We start from the raw sequence: 21,383 nt of genomic DNA on the forward strand, positions 1-21,383 counted from the left end.
ACAATGGATGCACGGAAACTTTCTAACGAGACCCACAAAATTTTAAGAAACCTTCGACAGCCGTATGATAATGGTAACTGTTTTTTGGGACCTAAAAGAGGTATTCCTTATGGAGTTTATGCAGCCTGGAGCAACAATCAATGAAGATTCATATTGTGAAACTTTACGACGCTTATGGAGAGCTATTCAAACGGAACGAACAGGTATGCTGACTTTTGGACAATGACCATACCGTAGCCCTCGTGCAACCTAACGATTCCTTTAGCAATTTAAATGAGACATTTTCGAATAACCATAGTGTTATTCGAATATATAATATATAGCCATACAGTTCCAACCTAGCACCCAGTGATTTTCTTTTTTTCCTTGAACTGAAGCAGTAGCTTGAAAGGCCGCGCTTTCAAACTGACGTGGAGCTCAAAGAAACCGTCATAACTAATTTTTAATCATGAACGGCTACATTATTTGAAGTGGGTGCTGCCTACATAAATGCCTTAATCTTCAAGGTGATTATGTATTGTACCTTACTTTTGATATTAAAAGCTTTTTTTGTATATTCACTTGTGTTATTTTTCAGCCCATCAGAGCTTGAAAATAAAAACAACCCTCCTACTTTAGATGGTATTTTTTGAAATGCAAAATGCGTTACTGATCTCTACGAGTTTCAAAGATTCATTTGGGATATTAGTGGCGTTTGTAACTACTTAAACTGGATTTTTATCCAGGAATAAACTAAATAACAAGACTGGCTTTATTATCATTTTTTTTTCATTCTTCAGTTTATTTTTATGTTTAAACTGGACCGTAGAATTGGATGTACAAATTTTTGTGGCAAATAGTTCGTGGGTTTGTTTCTACAAGACTTTGTTGGTAAGTTAGGTTAGATAATCTACCTAATGGACGGTCCATAATCTGAAGTTTTACCATTTTTATTTCTCTTAGCTATTATAGATTCTGTTATTTTTTATTTATAATGCATTGAACTGAACTGATATAAGATTTTTTTATTTTAAAATGTACCTAATTTTTGTTTGATTCGATACATAGTATAATATACTAATAAATTGAAAGAAATTAATTTAAATATATATTAACTTTATTAGTCATCATCGTTAGTAATATTCAAGGTTAACCAACATTTTTATCCACTAGAGGTGTTCGAAAACCTAATTATGTATTCATTTTGAATCCACAGTAAAATAATATAGAAACCAAAATAAACAAACGCAACGTAAATAATTATTACAATAACGGCGGCCATCCAGTACCACAATCACAAGTACCCCTCTACAAAATACCTTAACAGCGGTACCTCCGCGTCTCAAGCGAAAATAACCCATATCGGACAATGATATACCGATGTTAACCGTAAGTTTCTCTTGAAAATGACTCACACAGGTAAAACGCAACAAGTCGGATAGTCAGGTCACCGAAAGATACCTAGTTACACCTGTTACGTGGAACCCTTATCGTACTCAATATTTGACATGTGAGGTGCTAAAATTTATTTTTAATTTCTTTAGTTTTTAACATCACACGAAAATGTGGCGGTATTGTACGTTATTATTGTGTTTTTTTGTTGTTTCTATTGAAAGTCAAGGATTGGCGGCTACGACAACTGTTAAATGCGGTGAAAAAGTATGTAACTTGTATGAATACTGTTCGAAATTTGACGGATCGTGTCAATTATGTAGTGATATTTGCAATAGTACCCATCATAATTTCGATAAGTATCAATGCGAAGAAAGATGTCAAAGTAAGTAAAGAAATTTCTTAATAATTTGAAATCAATATAAGATGGATAATAATATTAATAAGCTATGAATTACGAAATATGTTAATGTGAAAATAATTGCGATACGTTAGTAGTAAACCATTAAAAAATTGAAAAGTTTCGAAATATTTAAAACTAAGATAAAATAAAACTCAATAGAGATTTTCTCCTCTCCAATATCACTATTTTTTCTTCGCTCATTGTAGAACTGATTTTAAAACATTTTAATCATTATTTTCATTCCAAAATATCAATTTCCCAAGTCTTTTAGCCATCTGTGATTTGATACCTTTATAGTGACGGACGCTAGTTACTTAATTCGGCCAGATAATCGATAGATGACCTTTTGATGGGGTATATTAGGCCACAGAAATTTGTAATGCAATATTTGTACATGTAAACTTTCCCTAGTCAGCATAAATGAACCCACCAGTGCACCACCGACAATTTTGAACTCTTCTTTAACTTAACTCCTCGGTCTCGTCTCTTTCGGTCTCGAAAAAAAAAGACCTACCGAGTTCCTTCACCAGCTTCAAGATCTTAGAGCTCCCAGGAATGGAACCTAACCTAATTAAGAATTTCCTAATGGTATAAATCAAAATGTACCGATTTAGTGAAACCCATTGTGCCTTATTCGTTTTCGGATACTTACCTGCCTCGTGTACTCATGTAGCTGGGACACTTTTTGGCCGAATTCACCAATGAATTTAGAGTGACCTTTGTGAAACTGTATGTCAGGTGATTACTATAGTCGAATTTACATCGCTAGTTACTTAATTCGGCCAGATAATCGATAGATGACCTTTTGGTGAAGTATATTCGGCCAGAGAAATTTGTAATGCAATATTTGTACATGTAAACTTTCCCTAGTCAGCATAAATGAACCCACCAGTGCACCACCGACTATTTTGAACTCTTCTTTAACTTAACTCCTCGGTCTCGTCTCTTTCGGTCTCGAAAAAAAAAGACCTACCGAGTTCCTTCACCAGCTTCAAGATCTTAGAGCTCCCAAGAATGGAACCTAACCTAATTAAGAATTTCCTAATGGTATAAATTAAAGTGTACCGATTTAGTGAGACCTATTGTGTCTTATTCGTTATCGGGATACTTTTGCTTTATAAGATGCATAGAAATAAGATTTAACTCACTATTTTCTATGAAGTAATTCTACTAGAAGCTATAATGAGATTGAGACATGTTGAAATTGTATTTTGGGAAAATAAAATATGTTATGGCTTATGTAATAACTAAGTAAGAAGATAGAAGAAGCTGTTAAAGCTTACGAGTGTAAAAGGGAAGACAAAGCAGACGCTAAAGAAGATCTTACTTGAAACTGTTTTATGCGACACGAAGCGATTGGTAACAGATTGCTTTCTGTGTATTCAAAAAAAATAAAGAGTTCACCACATTACAACATGTTTCGACACTTATGGTTGGCAGAACCGAAATATTAATCTGGCTATAATATTATGCCAGTTAGAAGACAGCAAATGAGGTAACTGACCAGAAACTCCCTGGACGTACGCGTTTGAAATGTAACAGTTATCATGCAAAAATTGCAGGATCCAACAAATTGATGAAAGTTAGAAAATTATGTTTCTACATGACTGGTTTCAATTCGTTTGGATGTTTTGCATTTTCAACATTACTAAAAAATATTTTAGTGAAAAGAACTTCTGACACTAGTAAGTTGAGTTAAGGCTTGATATAAAGTGGATGATATTCACAAAAGAGTTTGAAACGGCACGGGAAGCAGCTATTTACACATTTCTGCTCGACGTTTCCCATGAATGTCGTTTAATTTGTTTGGCAGTATTCGATCCATAGATCTTAACTAATGATTTTGTATAAATTGAATATATTTCTCGTTTCTACATACCCAATCTATATATAGAATAACAGTTTCAATATTTACAATATCAGTTATAGATCGCATCTAATTGTGAGAGAAAGTTGATAAGAATATTCGTTGTTTTAAATAGACAATCTATTTTATTACATGGAATGTTCCTAGTAAATCCTCCCTGTCGACGAATTCTGCAAACGCCCACTATATTTCATAATCAAAAATTACTTCTCATGTATGTCAGCATTTGTAGTGTCCATTAGTTTTATCGAAGGTAAACAGATAATATGTAAAAGACATTTTTTGATGTCAATTGTGTTTTCTATTCTTAGTACCATACTTATCAACATGTTATTGTTGTTACTTCGATATCACCTGTAAAGAATTACCGGCAAAAGTGCCATTGATGATCTTAATTATATTTTCAAGACAAGGATCACACTTAATGTTTTTATTTTTTAATTACTTATTGATTGTTCTCTAATAATAATAACAAGGAAACGCACCTAAGAAAAATAATAACAAATTATTAATAATGAATAAAATGGAGAAATATTTTATAATACTAAGGTCTGGGTTTATTTGAAATGATTACTGGTGGTTCGCGTGGTCAGTTAAAGCAGCTTGGGAGTCTCTTAACCAAAATTACTAGACATAAACGTAAATATCATAAACGATGATTCATTTAGAAGAGAGATAATTCTCATTTCAGTTTGTAATAACTATTATTCTCTAGAAGCAATCAATGTACGATCAAATAGATTTTATAAGAATCTGAAATCCTTGGAACGGAGTCGAATAGAAGAAAGTTTACAGATAAAAATGAGAAATCCATCTATTATATAGAAGATCTAGACATTTTGAGCAATATAGATTTAATAGGACTCTGTTTAGTTTAATAACATCTAGGCCATTTTTTGGTAGTCTCTCTAATAAGTTCTGTGAGTTTGGTTTTTGATTTTTTGTCCAGCATTATTTGAACATTATTTGTCCAATCTCGTTCATATTCTCTAATACATGTCACTCTTTTCAGCTTACTTACACGATATTCGATATGTGAAACTAGATGGTGGTGTATCTGGAAACGAAGACCTCAAAGGTATGTATATTTATTTTTAATATTAGTAGATACTTTAGAACACATTAAGCATCAACAATCAGAGCTGCTTTCTCATTCTTATAACTGAAACTATCACCAATTCCTTTTATTATTCGTTAAAAATCACTTTGAATAAATGAAATTATCGTTTTAACCTCGTGAGTATTAAAATTTGAAGTACGGACTTTTCCTAGTAAATTAATTATGTTTATCCTTTTCCGGGAAAATGTATTTTTTATGTTTTCCAAACGTTCCTTCAATAAGAAAAATTCTTCTTCTAAGAATATGTTCTCATGTTCTTCTTGCAAAAGAAAACAATTTCCAGCCGGAACATCGATTCACATTTAGTTATACGAACTAAGAGCAATAACAATAAGAGCTCCTTTATCGTTCTTATAACCATTGCCAATTACTTTTCTATTCCACAAAAACCACTTTCAATTCATCTAATTATTGATTCATTCTTGTAAGTATTCAAATTTGAACTATGTACTTTCCTATTAAATTAATTATGTTTATTCATTTGCGAGGAAAAGAAGTTTCTTGAATGTTCTCAACAAATTCCTTCAATATGATAAATTCTTCTTCTAAGAACATGTTTTCATGTTCTTCTTGCAGTAAAAAACAATTTCCAGCCGCTAGATATCTATTGGGTCTTGTCAGAACATTGATTTGCACTTTTTTATAAGAACTAAAAGCAATAACAATAAGAGCTGCTTCATCGTTCTTATAACCATTACTAATTACTTTTCTATTCATCAAAAACCACTTCAAATAAATCTAATTATTGATATAACCTCGTAATTCTTATGGATTTTCTTTTATACATCAACAACTTACACCTGTTGTCAATAATAAGGTACTTGAAGTTGTTTGAAGATATATACCTAGTAGTCGACCGATAATTTATTTTAACTCTCCAATCCATTCGCGACAAACGGCAACAAAAAAACATTGCAACCCCAGCCATGCAAGGAAATTATTCCTATATCAGAACCATGCACAAAAGACGTATCCCCCACGTCAAATTCCAATACAAACCAATACCCCAGTTTCAACTGAACATTTTGAACCGTACAGTTGGAGCTGAACGTGTGGAGCTGCCCTAAAGCTTTCCTAAATTTTCTCTTCGTAAAATTATGTTTACTTTGTTTGGGGAGTTTACGTCATCAATGAAATATTTCGTTCGTGGAATATTCTATTTTTTTTGTGATTGGATCTATATGAGATTAATTGTGAATCTATTTTAGCAACCGTAAAGCAGCTTTCGAATATGGTAACAGTAACTCTGACATTAGTATGTCTTCTGCTAGTGGTTCTTGCGTTTTTCCTCTGTTTCCAGTTCTACAGATGGAAAGAAAAAAAGAACATAACATTCGCATCTCTAAAGGACAAACTTTTTGGAAAAAAGGTACGTATTGTTAGACGAGAATACGATATTTAAATTTCCATCTAGAAGTTTTCCATTTATAAAAAAAAACAAATAATATTTATCTCTCTAGTTAGAATGTTATCTCATGATTTGAATATTTGTATTGAACTTAGTAGATACTACTTACGAGGTACCATCGATTAATGTATAAATGATTCATCAAAAATAAAGTGGAGAAGCTACATCAGTACTACATTCGTTATTGGTGCTCTATCGTATCCTTCTCAATGTCAGCAATCATCTAAAACTGATTCTACATTTTTTATAATAGAGAAAAGGCAAAAGCTACTTGATAAAAAATCTGGTAAACTAGACGAATGTTAATAGCCAAGAAAAAGAAAAACATTCGGGACTTGTAGCACGTTGTTTCCATAATGAAAATTGTTAGATCATTTTCCATGTGTCTTTCTTCACACATCTTTTCGCAAATGCTCTACTACATCCTTGTGATATTTGTTGGCTAATATTTTTCCCCCTGCAAGTACCTCGTTGCACATTTTCATCTGTTTTTGATATCTAAAATCGACTCAACCGATCCTGAACTAACTCATTCCTACGCTATTTGCAGCGATCTCGCTGCGCGCCTGCTGAGCTTTGAAGGCGCTCGCAATCCGCTAGTATTATAAGGCTCTAAATTTGAGTTTTCAATTCGGCATCTAGCACAAGTAATTTTATGTGAAATACAGATTATTTTCTAACGAAAAATTAACCTTCGTTTCATATCCAACAGTTACATAATATTCAATACAATGATGGCATTTCTACACTTAAATCGAATTCCACAGATTGAATTGAAAAATTACCGAATACCAGAAAAAAATTTCATCCTGCGGTGAATCTAACGGCGAAAAACGATAAATCTGATAACAACGACACCAATTCCCTGAAAAAATTCAAAATATTCAACCTTCTACATTGTCTTTTATGAATATAAATGATGAATCGGTGGTTTTGTTGGGAAATTGTTCCAGAAATGAGTGGGAAAATCCAGGTGAAAGCCTTAGAGACAGAGGTGGAATCGACCTAATGTGCTGTGTTGTCTAATTGGTTAGTTCAATAGGCAATATCGTACACGATTAAGTTGTACGTAAATAATACTTTCCTTATATGAAATATTCAGAATATTCATGAAGAATAAATTTACTTCTTTCACCTTTTTATATGTTTTTCGTAAATATTCTTGATTTTAGATCCCTATTGATAAAAAATCAATTCAAAATAACAGGTAAAAATTGACGTTTTAACTTATTTCGGTCATTATCAAAATATTTTGTAACTGGGACGAAAATAGGGTGAACAATTAATATTAAAATAAAGGCCACAAGCTTTTAACGAAACAAAATGAAATTAAAAAGGGAAAAAAGCTGAGTTCTTAGCCTAATATGTATAGGAAATTCGTAAAAAAAGAACTGTGACTATTTTTTAATATATTCTCCATTCATTTCCACGCACACCGTCTGAGTAAACCTTCTAAACCACTATGAAAATATGATACATCTTTGGAGTAAAAATTTTCGTACACGTTTAATTTCATCGTCGCTCGAACCTTTTTCCCCATAACTCGTTCTTCAGCTTTGCGAACCAAAAATAGTCGGATGGGACCAGGTCTGAGCTATATGGTGGGTGTTTAATCTCAGAGGAACCATATTCGTATACAGTAAGTGAAGCAATGAAATGTATTGAAGCAGCAAGTTGATACTTTGTGTAAAGATTGTTGAGACTTCTCATTGAAGCCAAGACTTCTACCTTTCATTTGGACCGCACTACGTACATATAAAAGACAAGGACTGGAGGTTATCTGAGGAAACAGTGCAAGAGTTGCAGATACCAAAGATAAACTAACAAAATTAGCTATCAAATCAAATTCCTGGTGTTTCAGCTTCGAATACAAAATACACCGATAGTAAAGTTCATTCAGAGCGACATGATCATAATTTCTAGCCGTTAAAAAAATAATTTATCACATTTGGATCGGTTAAATGTGATTCAATTAATTTTACCACAGCTGTGTGACATTGGCTGAAAGAATAATTGATTAAATAACTTCAGATTTGTCATAAGTGTTTCTAGATCCTAATGCAGACCTGTTAAAACTACTGCTCTTTGTTGGGGCAATTTTTCATTCCCAAAGCACAATGGAATATTGGAAGATTTATGGTTGAATAGATTAAATTGCAATGTACATATGACATATTTTGTTAAGTGTAATTAGAATTTAATTAAATCTGCTAAAGATCTTAAATTACCATTTGAAATTGCTCGCTGTTTCCATTTCAAACTTTACGAATATTCGTAAACATAGATAAAAACTTAATTCATTGAATATATTGAAATAATGCAGCAAAAAACAAACAGTAAAACAAAATGAATAACTTACCTACGCGCTCTTAGTATTTGGAGAATAAATAGATCCAAAATGAGTTTGAAAAAAGAACCAATCTAACTTTCGCCTATCTCCCTTTCCTGGCATTAAAACATCAGTCCCTTCAGGGATTTTTTGCTCTCAACACTCGCGAGATTAGAAGAATGCTTTGTTACACTGATTTTCATGTTCTCTTTTTTTGAACGCATTTGCATACTGTTAGATTGATGACACATTTAGATGAAAATCGTACAAATTTTGAAATTATTGCAGAATAATATGAAGGGATAATTATATGATGAGGAAAATTGCTAAGAAAATCATTATTAGAATCTAAAAGGAGAAAGACATGGCTAAAGTTATAACAAGCAAATGTGGAAAGTGCAAAAATATTGATGATACTGTATGGTTGTTTCCACTTTGAGCTGTTCCATGATCTGGTAATAAAAATTTACCATAATTCGGCAATCTTTCTTGTAAGAAAATTATACAACTAATTCGCTCATAATAGAACATCTTTGCTTTTCATTTATAACTATTGTTGTCAATTATTTTCACTAGTTTATTGCTAAAAATGTAATGAATTTTGGAATTCACAGAAAACCAATAATCACTTTGTTCCAGTTTTACAGACTAAAGGTAAACTGTTTACCTTCAGTAGAGACTGAAGACGATAACTTAGTTATCGAAACGCGCGTCAGACAGTGTAATTGTGAGTGTTGGTTTATAGGGGTGTTGTAAACAGTCTATTCAGTTTGAAATTTCTTAGACAAAATTTCAAGAAGTTCTTCAGGTACAAACAGTGATAGTTTGGCTCCTTCTCTGAACCAATTGCAATAAAATGACGACTCTTTTTAGGTTGACACATTTTTCCAAATTCTTGAATGCGCTACGAAAGAAAAATTGTTCTTTAGCATACCAATTATTTATCTGCCAGAAGAACCTCATTACCAAATGCTTTGCCGCGCAAGTGTTCTTTGAATAATCACTGCTGGCCAAATCTAAACAATATGGCGGATTGTGATTCTCAAATAATCTAATAAACTTACGCTTCAATATCCCAAAATACCTTTAGGATCAATTTTCCTGTTGAAGGCTGCATTTTCAATAGTCGGTTGTGACTGCGTTAACAGGCTTAGATGCAACTTTTCTTAGATGTTCTCATGTTTATTTACCTTTCCAATGTTTATCTTGAATGAACCAAGCGTTGGATTCTAAAATTACTACATTCGTAAATTTTCTAAAATAATAAAGAAGAAAATATTTTCTTTTTATATAAAAATACCAGAGATTTAGTTGTTGGTCATATTATTATTTATCATATTATTTATTGGTGAAAATTTTCAAATAAAATGACAATGTAAAAGAAGAAAATGCAACTATTTATTGAATTACATATTACACGCTATAAATTTTATAGATAAAAATATGAATATAAATAAGTTTAAAGTAAACCAGGTAACACAAACAAAACCCTAAAACTTCAGCGTTGATTAAATAATTACAATTTTCTAACACTAATTTGGATAAAGAATACTTTTTAGTTAGTTTTATACATTAGAATGGAAATATTTCCAGATATGAAATTTGGAACATAATTTATGCAAGGCTTATAAAAGGTACGCATACTTTGACCTTGGCATAATTTTGTAAATATTTTCGACAACCGACAATTCAAAGTTATCTCAAATATTTAATTACATAGTCACATATGAAATCAGAGTACACTGTTTGTGGAACTTAAATTTACGAAGCGAACTAGTCGAAAAATTAAGTTGAAAGTATACCAAGAAATAATAAATCTGTCATGCCATCACTATATATTCTATAAAATTTTGAAAAACTAAGAAATCTTTGTATACGAGGGTAATTTTTCAAGAAAAAAACCTTTTAAAATAAAGAATCACATTTTTTTCATCATTGTCATCATTTTTCAAGAGATTTTCATAAATTTTTCAAATTTTGGAAAGTCTAATAGCGTTGAGTGAGACTTATATGCAAGTATCGTCATAAATTCTATGTCTTTAGTCTTCATTCATAACATCGATCTGTAGAGATTGTTCTCCATAATTGGAATTTTTCCTTTCTTCGTTAAAAAGTCTACATCATTTACACACCATCATTCATTTTCTATTCAACTTTAACATCGACGAGTAACTAGTGCCCACCAACAATAAGAGAATTTTTTGAATCTAAAAAACGAATTCACACACGTTCTTTCTCATAAAACGATCCTGAGGTACTGAGAAAACTGTAATCGTTCTCACTACAACGACACTTACAATAATTACACCGTCTGTCGCGCGTTTCGATAACCAAGTCATCATCTTCAGAGATTGAAGATAAACTATGAATGTCATGAACGGTTCCAGAATTTCCAGCTTACTTGTGTATAGGGTTTCCCAAGAATCCTGGAATAGGTTCAAAATGAAACTCGGAAGGAAATCTTAAAATTCTGAAATTCTGATGTTTCTTATTTCTCAAAAGCAAGTTTGAAATTTTCTAAATATACAGGTTTGATGGGATATCTCCAAAATTTAAAACTTCTCTCTGAACTCGATTGAAACTTATGTTTTTGTTCTGTTTTAAAATTTGGTGTACAGATTATTGATGCAAAACGACATATTTCAACATTACGAAGTTAAATGGATCACTATGTATAAATAGAAACTGTTATTAAAGCCATTGATCAATAAATCCAAGATGTGGTGTAAAAAAAGAACAGAATAGACACATTTCGTTTCCTGAAATAGCTGGTTATCTTAAAATTATTCTTATTTCTCAAAAGAAAAGCACTGTTCATGAAACTTCCAAATTTACAAACTTTCCTCTAAAACTTATGTGTTTATTATATTTTCAAATCTATTATACAGATAATTGATGAGAATCGACATATTTTGACATTCCTAAATCAAATGGCATGGATTTTTTTTCCATAAATCACTCTATATAAACAGAAACTCTTTAATGAAAGGTCTATTGGAAAAAAAAAACAAATTTAATAGACAAATTTCATTTTAGTCGTCGTTATAAATTCGTTCGATTTAATCAGTCTCCTATACCTTTTGGAATTTGATTAATATTTCTTATCTGGAGCATTATAGACAAAAGTCATTAGGGGACAGTTTTGAAAAATAAAGTGTACAAAATTAGAATGGTATTTGCAGGGCCGGATTAAGATTTATAAGGCCCGGGGCTAAAATAATGACGGGGCCCCCTTAAGGAATTCGAAAACCCGGAAAAATTCACAAAATAATATCAATACGTTGGATTTGTGGTATCAACACATCAAAAAATACAAATGATTTCCAAATGATGGAGCCCTCTTTGACCTGGGGCTCGGTGCTATAGCCCCCGCAAGCCCCTAGCTTAATCCGGCACTGGGTATTTGATTTTTTTCAAATAAATCTATCGATCGATGGTATATACGCCTACATAAACTGCAAAAATAGATTTTTCTATGAAAATTTCAATGAAATTTCAACATTTTAAGAGTACAAATGACTAAAAAATCTTCTATAATCTCAAGAATTTGAGTATTGAAACTGACATATACTAAATTCATTTAAACAACAATGACTCAGTTGTAAAATATTTATTTCTATAAAATATTATATCACCATGAGTGTATGAGTTAAGAATTGATTGTGTAGGTGGTTTTCACAAGCATAATTTAATTTTAATCTATTCAGGAAGACAAAGCTGCATTTTTATATTTATATGAGTTGATTTTACACTTAAAGCTACAAAAAATAATATTAAATAAAATATGTAGTTATTAAAATTTTCTGTTACATCATTTTTGACATTTGCAATAAACGCTGGAAATTTTGAATCCAACGAATCTCGTAGAATTTATAAAAAAAAAAACGAAAAATATCAGTTTCTTATTTTTGAAATTGTATTTCTGAGATAGTACTCCGAGCTTTGTAGATCTTCTGAAACTAAAAGTGTGTCTCATTAACTTTTCTAATAATTTGACTTCGAGTATAGCTGCTACATGTTTTTATATATTTTATATTAATCAGATTTTAAAGAAAATATATACACTTACGAATTTATTTATAAATATCATAACTGTTCAAAATATATGTATTTTTTCAATTTTTCAGACCGGTGACGTGAATACAGCAGCAACAAACAACGTACCTGAACCGTCGTTTAAGAAGGGGGGAGATCTAAGACTGGACATCACGTCCAACGCATCACATTCAGATCATAGTCCTGTCACTTTATCCACATCTATCAGCAGACGTCCAGCTGAAGACAGCACACTTGATTACGCTTACGACAACCACGGTATGACTCCTGCATCACGGTGAAACAGTCCATAGTTTCTAAATCTTAAAATATACGTTAAGAAGCGGAACGGGAACTCCTTCAATATGGATTCACCTAAATTTATAAGCAATAACAATGATGATATTAATCTCAAAATAATTTTGAACTGTTGACGCAATCCTTTGTAATTTTTTTTTTGTATAAATCCATATTAAAACATTGCGCATTTTATACCTCTAAGAACAAAACGAATTCGCCCGTGAAAAGGCGGCGGTAGTTGTGGTGAAATATCTCACAAAATCCATGCAGACCCGACCGGTTCGAACCATCACATGTAGGTTTCATTTGTTTTAATATCGAACTTTTTTTCAAAGGTTTTATTCTATTTTTTGTTTCCGCTTTTATGAAATGAACCCTTTCTATGGTGTGCTCCTTCTCCTCTTCTGAAAACTTTTTCCTATGTACTGGTAAAGTTGCTGGTGGTCGCCGTGCAGAAAGCAGGTCGGAGCTGTGGTAGTTTTTTCCTGGTCCGTTCAAGAGTATAATATGCGCGATCCTTAATGTAATGTCACTTATAAATTATTCATTTTTTTATAAAAAATTTATTTTGTTGATGGAGATTTATTGATAATTTCGTAAAAAAATTATCACGATTTTCAATATCGATTTTTAACGAATTTATCTATGTGCTTTAAAATAATCAAATAATCGATTAATTAATAGTTGTGAGAGTAGTTTTATATTGAATAAAACAGAATCAAGACAAATTCATACGTACCCTGACCACCAGAGAGCGTTGGTAGTTCGATTTCGATGAAATCTCCTAGTCAGCGACTGTAGATTGTTGTTATAAAAATTTGATGAAATACGCCCATATATATGTTCAAAATAAGCACAAAATTCAAAAAATATTCAATTTTGCATTTAAAAGAATAAAATTTATCTACATTTATTTAAAAAGTTCCACTACAAATGTGGAATTTTTGGTCAGGTGCTTTCCAAAGTTATTTATGCAAAAATTTTGACTTTTAACTCCTTTAAAAATCTATCTAGGTAACTGGATTACATTTAAAGTTATTTAAATTTGAAAATTCTATACCTATATCAATTTCGAAGTTTTTATTCAAAATTTTCGGAAACTTTCTGGGGCTGCTGTTTTTTCTAAAACGGTTAATATTAAGTATAATATTTAGTTATGGTGTATTTCATAAGAAAATATTTCTAACAATAAATACTTTGGACAGTATTCAAAAGTGCCATTCATGTAAAACGTTAGTTTTTAACACAGTTGAAATTTATTTCTTAAAAAATAAATAGAATAAATAATATTCTTGTTGATCAGTTTTTTAAAGATCTGTATTATTTATAAAATTATGGATTTATGTTAAGTAATCCAACCTAATCTTATTCAAAAGATTTAGAACAGTTTAAAGCTTCAAATTTTCCAACATAATGAATCCGTCACGAGTTGTTTTATGTACTCGAGCTACCTTTTCGTTTACCTAAAATATCTCCGTCTCGAGTTGGCGCATCTTTATCTCAACGGATCAAAAATCATATTGTAGCACACCTATTTTAATAAATGTTTGAGCCTTTGTAATAGCAGTACTGTCTTCAACATTAAACTGAAAGCAATTTCTTAATCGCTCCTAAATATTCAGCATTAAAGATTGCCACTTCTAACCAAGTCAACACTGGTTCGGGAGGTGGAAGTACATTCGGCAATTCTTCCCTGTAGAATGAATCCATAAAGAAGTTTTGAAAAATACATTTTTTATGCTGCTAATCAGTACATTTACATAAAAAAATTCACATCTAATATGTTCAATTACTCTGTTGCGTTCAAGAGACCCACCTTGACTACATGGAAAATTCTACCTGGTTAAGCCAGAAATCGCATTGAGAAAATCACGAAAAATTGACAACACTCCTAAATATGCACGCAATATGCATTTAGCATAGAATCCGCTCTCCAGTAATTACATTGAATGTCACTTTGGAACTACCACCTTTCTCGGGTGTTCAGGATAAGTACTAAACATATACAAGTACCTAAAATCGTACTATTTTCATCCAGAGTAATCAGCTGGCAATAAACTGTGGTACAAAACTCGAAATATCTTTAAAATAAGACTATATATTTACATTGAAGTTAAAAAGAATACATTAGTTCTTATATATTCCATCTTGAGGAAAAACTTTTCCCCTATTTTGAACTTATTCTATTAGTTTCCAAAATAGAGACAACACTTTTTTATTTGTATGCTATAGTTTGATAGATATACGAAAAACTATCATATATTTGGTTGAGAACCGAATACCTGCTCTAAATTTTACATTTTACTCTAGAAATCTACATTATTTTAGTCCTAATAATTATTTCAGTAAGTGAAATATTTACAAAAAATAGTCGAAATATCTTTGTTTGTAAAAGTGTTTCAAATTGTTATAAAAGTTCTATTATTTCATGTGTACTTCCAAGTTAGATGTATTCTTTGATATAAGATTTTGTACAAGTTAATAGAAAGCCTCGTTGTTGTATCTTTCTAAATTGTTTCTTTCAAGACCTCACTTGTAATATAAAAAATTGATTCAAGTAATCGAAAGTGAGATACACAAAAATGTTATCAATTCAATTAATTCCCATATTTTTCGCTAGTTTATATCCTTAATTTTGTCTGATTTGTCTATAGGTAGAAAAATTTCATTTCAATCGATGTTCCAGATTGCTCGCATTCGATTTCTATTCTTAGTTTCCACTTTACGCATTGTCGCGATCCGATGTAATTCGGATACGGCATACCAAAAAGGCGTTCAAAGAAAATGATTCCATGATAGGAAAAGATTTAGTTTCTAAGGTTTTCAGACGCCCCGCTTCGAATTGGAAATTCAATATGTGTGATATATACGCCTCGGAAGTGTTTCCTTATGAGACATATAATACCATCCCCAAGGAGTGGTTTTGTCCTTTTTATGAATAAAACTGTCGTTTATGTTACAAACAAAACAAATATGAATATACTACCTTTTTCATTTTAGAAAAACATAGATTTAAGTTGGTAATTAATAATTCTAGGGAAGCACTAGCCAGCTTATCAATACTCTTCCAGAAATGTCGAGACATGAGGCAAGATTTCTATTTCGAGTTTATTAGAAATCTTTATTGGAACTAAGAAGCAACGATTAGATATGGACAAACGACATCAGAACCGGTGTGTATAGAAAAGGGTGTACGACAAGGTTGTATTTTGTCGCCAATACTGTTCAATATGTACTCTGCGTACATATTTAACCAAGAGATGACGAGGAGGGAATAAAAATTAACGGCAGGACATTAAACAACATACGTTATGCGGACGACACGGTTATCATTGCAGACAAGAAGCCCTTCAACACCTAATCAACAACCTTTTATGTAACGCGACCTTGAACTTAAACTTAAGCAGAAACATGGACATTAAAAGTGGATACCATGTCCTGATTCGAGGCTTTTGAAATATGGATCTCATGGACTCAAGATATACCTAACGAAGTGCTTAGACGTATGGGAAAGGAAAGAGAGTTACTTACAACAATAAAGAAAAGAAAGACCGCTTATCTGGGCCACATATACCGTAAAAACAAGTATGATATACTGAAATAAATAAAAGAAGGAAAAACCGTAGAAAAATGTAGTCGCAAACAACATTCAAGGTTAAAAACCATACGCGATTAGCATGGTATGAACACATCATCATTAATTCACACGCAGATGGCACCTGAAGAAGAGAAGAATCAGTCGATATTACGATATTTTGGCGACTAAACTGACAGTAAATTTCAAAGACTTATCTCACATATTTAAACAAGCAAATTTAGGTATATATACAGCGTTTTTCCAATTTTTTGCGACTTTCAAAATGATTCAAACCTGAGTAAACAAAATTTATTAATTTAAAGTCCATGAACAAGCCTGTTAATATCTGGAATACTTCCAGTTTTATCACGTCTCTTTTCACTTAACTAAACAATAGCTTCTTATTCAGAATCCGATTATGATATTCTCAGTTTGTCCCGGGTCAAAACTGTCTGTAAAAAAAGTGTATATAAAAACTTCCTCAACATTCCAAAGGACCTTCCAACAGTATCAGGACATCTTCATCTGTGAGTGATGGAAGAACAGAAATTTATCATCTAGAGATAATGTTCTTCTATACTAAAAATATAATCGATGAAAATACTTATTTTCCAAATAGAATATCGTAATTTAATCAATGTCCTTACACGGAGTTGTCAAAACTGAACATTTACCAAAGAGAACATCGATAAAAGGATCATATTGATGAAAAACAAATGTAAAACAAGAAAGTGGTAAAGTGAAAGAGGAAATATCCTTAAACAAAAAACTAACGAAAGAAAAACACATTAATAAAGTGGAGACCGTGGATGTACAAAATGAAGTGGAGAGAACCACAAATATCTTGAAGAGAATTTGAAGATCGCTGAACCAAAATGGACACAATTCTTCCAAATAGAGAATCGTGAAGAATGAAAAGGAAGGTCTGTATTTTGATGTATGATTTTTATATGATAAAACAACTTGGGTTATTTGGAGACTACTAAAACTTTTCTCCGTTCAAATACGTTTTCCACTGAAATTTTTTAAAAACAAAATGTGAACCGTATTAGTCCAGAAAATAACGTCCCGAACATAACATAGAAATATGAAAATTTTTAGTTTTCCTTGTTGTTTTTCAAATTTGAAGCTGTAGTTAGTTCTATAAATTTACAATATCAGTTTCTGATGTTTAGTAGTAGTACAGTTTACTTGTGTGGGCGTGAATGTCACAGTGGAATTCTCAACAGTTATTTAAATACTAGTAATGTCAATTTTTGGTTGTACTACCTCGTTTAAGCTCTGCCAACCAATATTTCATTATTGTGAACGACGGAGCAGTTATTAGAAAAATCCAATGCAGATGTTTTTATGCTCAATCTGAAGTATTGTATCATATAGAATTATCTAAATTTGATATCTTGTGATTCAAATCAATTTTGTACTTAACATTGGAATATAGGAATACACTATTTAATTGATACCACATTGGGATTGATTGGTCAGGCTGTAAACATCAATAATTTTTTAACAACATGCCTTTAAGAAAGATACAGTGTTAATAGTCAGGCTCCGACATAAACAATAATTGTAACATGTCATTAGGTCTGTTACGTTCTTCCTCCAATATTTTAATATTCCTTAGTTCACTTATTGTGTTACAGTAGTCACTTCAGACTTATTTCTTCTAACGTCCTACTCCATTCGAAGAATTTAATAAAACCTCAATGTCGTTGCTAAAACGTCCTCTAACTACATTTACCACAAAGTTTACTATATTTACTCTGATTTAATTTTTTTATATGTCTTTTTCTCTTCAATTATCGATAGTAAATAGAGGATGTTTTAGCAACGACTCTGAGGTTTTATTGAATTCTTTGAATGGAGTGAGAGGTCGATAACAAAATAATAATAAATAAGGAATATTTAAATATTTGAAGAACACAACAGGGTTATTTTGATATGTTACGTAATAATCTTTAATATTTAGTTAATAATTATTGAAAAAATGTTTTAATTAGTACTTTGACGTTATGTAAAACGTAATTATGTATGGTAGAAATAAGTATTTTCTAAAATAATTGCCCAATTGGTAGCTCAAATATATCATATTCAATAAATGTTTATCGCAAATAGTTTTTCAATGTTATTAATTAGAATAATAGAATATAGAATAATTGTGACTTCAAACACTCACTTACTCAAAATACATAATTTTAGAAGTCTAATGAAGTCTACAGTTCAGTAAAATTGAACATTTTGGTGAAAATTGTATTATTTTTCAATTATATATGTAGTTATATATTAGCTTAGAGCGCACCTATGTACTTAATAATTTAAATAAAATATATAACTTTCAATAATAATTAACATAACCTTAATACAATTAGAAATTTACAAATCGTAGTTTCTACATTAAGAACGTGTTATTGACAAATTTTTCTGCTGTTACATATGTCAAAATCAATTTTAAAAAATGTATAGCAGTTACTTAGTGTCCAGGCAAAACACAGTATTTAGGATAAAGAAATTTTGAAGAAAAATTAGCGATTCAATTGGACTCACAATTACGTTAATATTAATCAAGAATTTATTTCCATACATTACATTCCATTGTTTAATATTTAGGTAATTTCATTGGGAAAAAGCATAACTTAACATGTAGATTATCGTGACATATCTTTGAATAGCATTCGAAAAGTTTTTCATACATTCATTAGTATTATGTGTAGAAAAAAGTCTGACAGCAAGTTTTTCAACAGAATTATTATCAATCGATTAGTTTATACTTACATTACATGTCTAAAACTATTCATTATAAAAAATACTAATCCTATCAAGAAGAAAAATGAAGCCAACATTTTGGATTCCTTTAAACTTGGCCGGTAATTCTGGAAACAAGAAAAATATTGAAAATCTGATTTGTGGACCCAATTTTTATATTCGGAGTAGTAGATTCAGTCATTTGTCGAAATAGTCATCACAAATTACCTTTTTCATTATCAGAATAAACCTGTTGGTCCCAGTTTTCATATGCATAAAACTGGATCCAATTTCCGTCGAAAGAAATTCGAAATAATATTTTTCAAGAAAAATGATCTCATTTTCTAAATTCAGATCTTTAGATAAAGTTTTTGTCTAAATATTCACATCACAAATTACCTTATTAACACTTGGACTCAGTTTTAAGAATCACAACTCTGGATCGAGTCTTCCATCACCTTTATCAACATCAGAACAAGCCTCATCATCCCATTTATTTAAATTTAGACCACTGAATCCAGTCATTGTCAAAATATTAACCACAAACTACTTTAATTAACACTCAAAAGACTTTTGGATCCAATGATGACAATCTTCGTCGTATATTTTTTAGAAATGACATATAATAGGATTTTTAAATTGAATGAAAATTACTGTATTTTGTACTTGTTCTTGAAACAATTCTAGGTTCGGTAGCAATAAAGAAATTCTTATTTTATATAAATTATATATAAGTTTAGGGTTTATCATAATCATTTAAGTTACCAGATGTACAACTTTTTTTGAAATATTAATTTCATTTTTATCAATTCTTTCTTTGTTAAACTTGAGTGTATTTTTCTAACATCATCAATATTCTAGTCATAAATATATACTTTTCTTGAAAGGGTCAGTTTAATATTTGAAAAAAAATCTATTAAATGAATGAATAAAACCTTTTTCTTAGTAAAAACATATAGATCAAGCTTCTCTCATATTTTATTCAATAATATAGCGAGTCCTGGAGAAAACAGACTCATGAATTTCATTTAATTGAATTTAATAAGAATGTCATTCTGTAATCCCTGAGAGAATATAACTTTCGAAAGTATGAGAATCAGTTTTCTGAACTTTTCAAATTCCCAATTCACAGATAGTGCTGTATTCGTTAAATTCAATAAATATTAAATTAAAGTATATTGGCTATAAAAGCAAATATAATTACAAGCCGCTTGACAAGATGCGATACAACGTGCAATGCAATGCAAGATGTTTCATCTAAGAACTTGATATTATCGGTTTTGTATAGTTTTTAATGCACGCAAGTTGCAATCTAGTTACTTTTGGCATAACAGATCATCGTAAAACTTAGCTTCGTTATTTTCATTGTTAAACTATCTATAAAATATTAGTAAAAATTTGTTTACTTTTACTGTTTAAAGAGACTTGCATGCAACTTCTTGCACGTTGTATTGCATTTTGTTTTAACGTTCTAATCGTAGTTAGGCATCTTCCCAATGAAAATTGATATTCTTTAAATCTATTTTAGTCATAGTTAGCTTAGTTTCCAGTTATTCTCTTCTATTATATAGAAATAATAATATTTTATAATAGTGATTCCTTTATAGTTTGGAAGGATGTTAACATATTTCAGATTTTAGTTGTTTTTTATATAATTATTAACATTAACATCTTCTTCTACTGTAATTTGACAATGCAAGTGTTTTCTCAGTTCAGTTACGAAGATTATTATTATTAATATCCAATGAAAGTTGTAGTACTTTCATTTTTTTTTATTATATATTAGAGTATTGCAATATATGCTTTAGGCTTAAGTTATGTGATATATCTATTCACTATTCATGAGCTATATATACTATTTAGAAATATTGTTAGTCTTAATTTATCTACTTACAGACTATAGCCCTTATCGTGACGTCCACTAGTTATTAATTTTTATCTTAATATTATTAACAAGTACTTTTAATCCAATATTTCTTATAATTGTTTTAACTAATATTTTTATGTTGATTTTTTGTGTTTAAATAAACTTTGTTATACTCAATCAGCGTTTAATTACTAATTGCCGATGTCCTCTGATTAGTTAATAAGGCATCTTCAAAGCCCTCTAAAATCAGTAGGTAAACTGTAAGGTTTGCCCAAGTGACCCAATGCGTCTGTATCCGGTTAGAAATCCATTGACCAGTCGAATTTCGCACCTATTTAGATAGAGCGATTGATTAGCTTGATTA

General features: G+C 30.8%; 1 protein-coding gene across 1 annotated transcript; it reads left to right on the forward strand.

Moving 5' to 3' along the window:
- Window positions 1-1,363: 1,363 nt before the first annotated feature.
- LOC130900342 (protein grindelwald) lies at window positions 1,364-21,196 on the forward strand. The gene is made up of 4 exons (XM_057810884.1): window positions 1,364-1,756; window positions 4,654-4,719; window positions 5,970-6,130; window positions 12,626-21,196. The coding sequence occupies exons 1-4, from the start codon at window positions 1,543-1,545 to the stop codon at window positions 12,833-12,835; spliced, it is 651 nt and encodes a 216-aa protein (XP_057666867.1). The 5' UTR covers window positions 1,364-1,542; the 3' UTR covers window positions 12,836-21,196.
- The last annotated feature ends 187 nt before the right edge of the window (window positions 21,197-21,383 follow it).

This window comes from Diorhabda carinulata, chromosome 12 (genome assembly GCF_026250575.1).
Source record: "Diorhabda carinulata isolate Delta chromosome 12, icDioCari1.1, whole genome shotgun sequence".
Classification (NCBI taxonomy): domain Eukaryota; kingdom Metazoa; phylum Arthropoda; class Insecta; order Coleoptera; family Chrysomelidae; genus Diorhabda; species Diorhabda carinulata.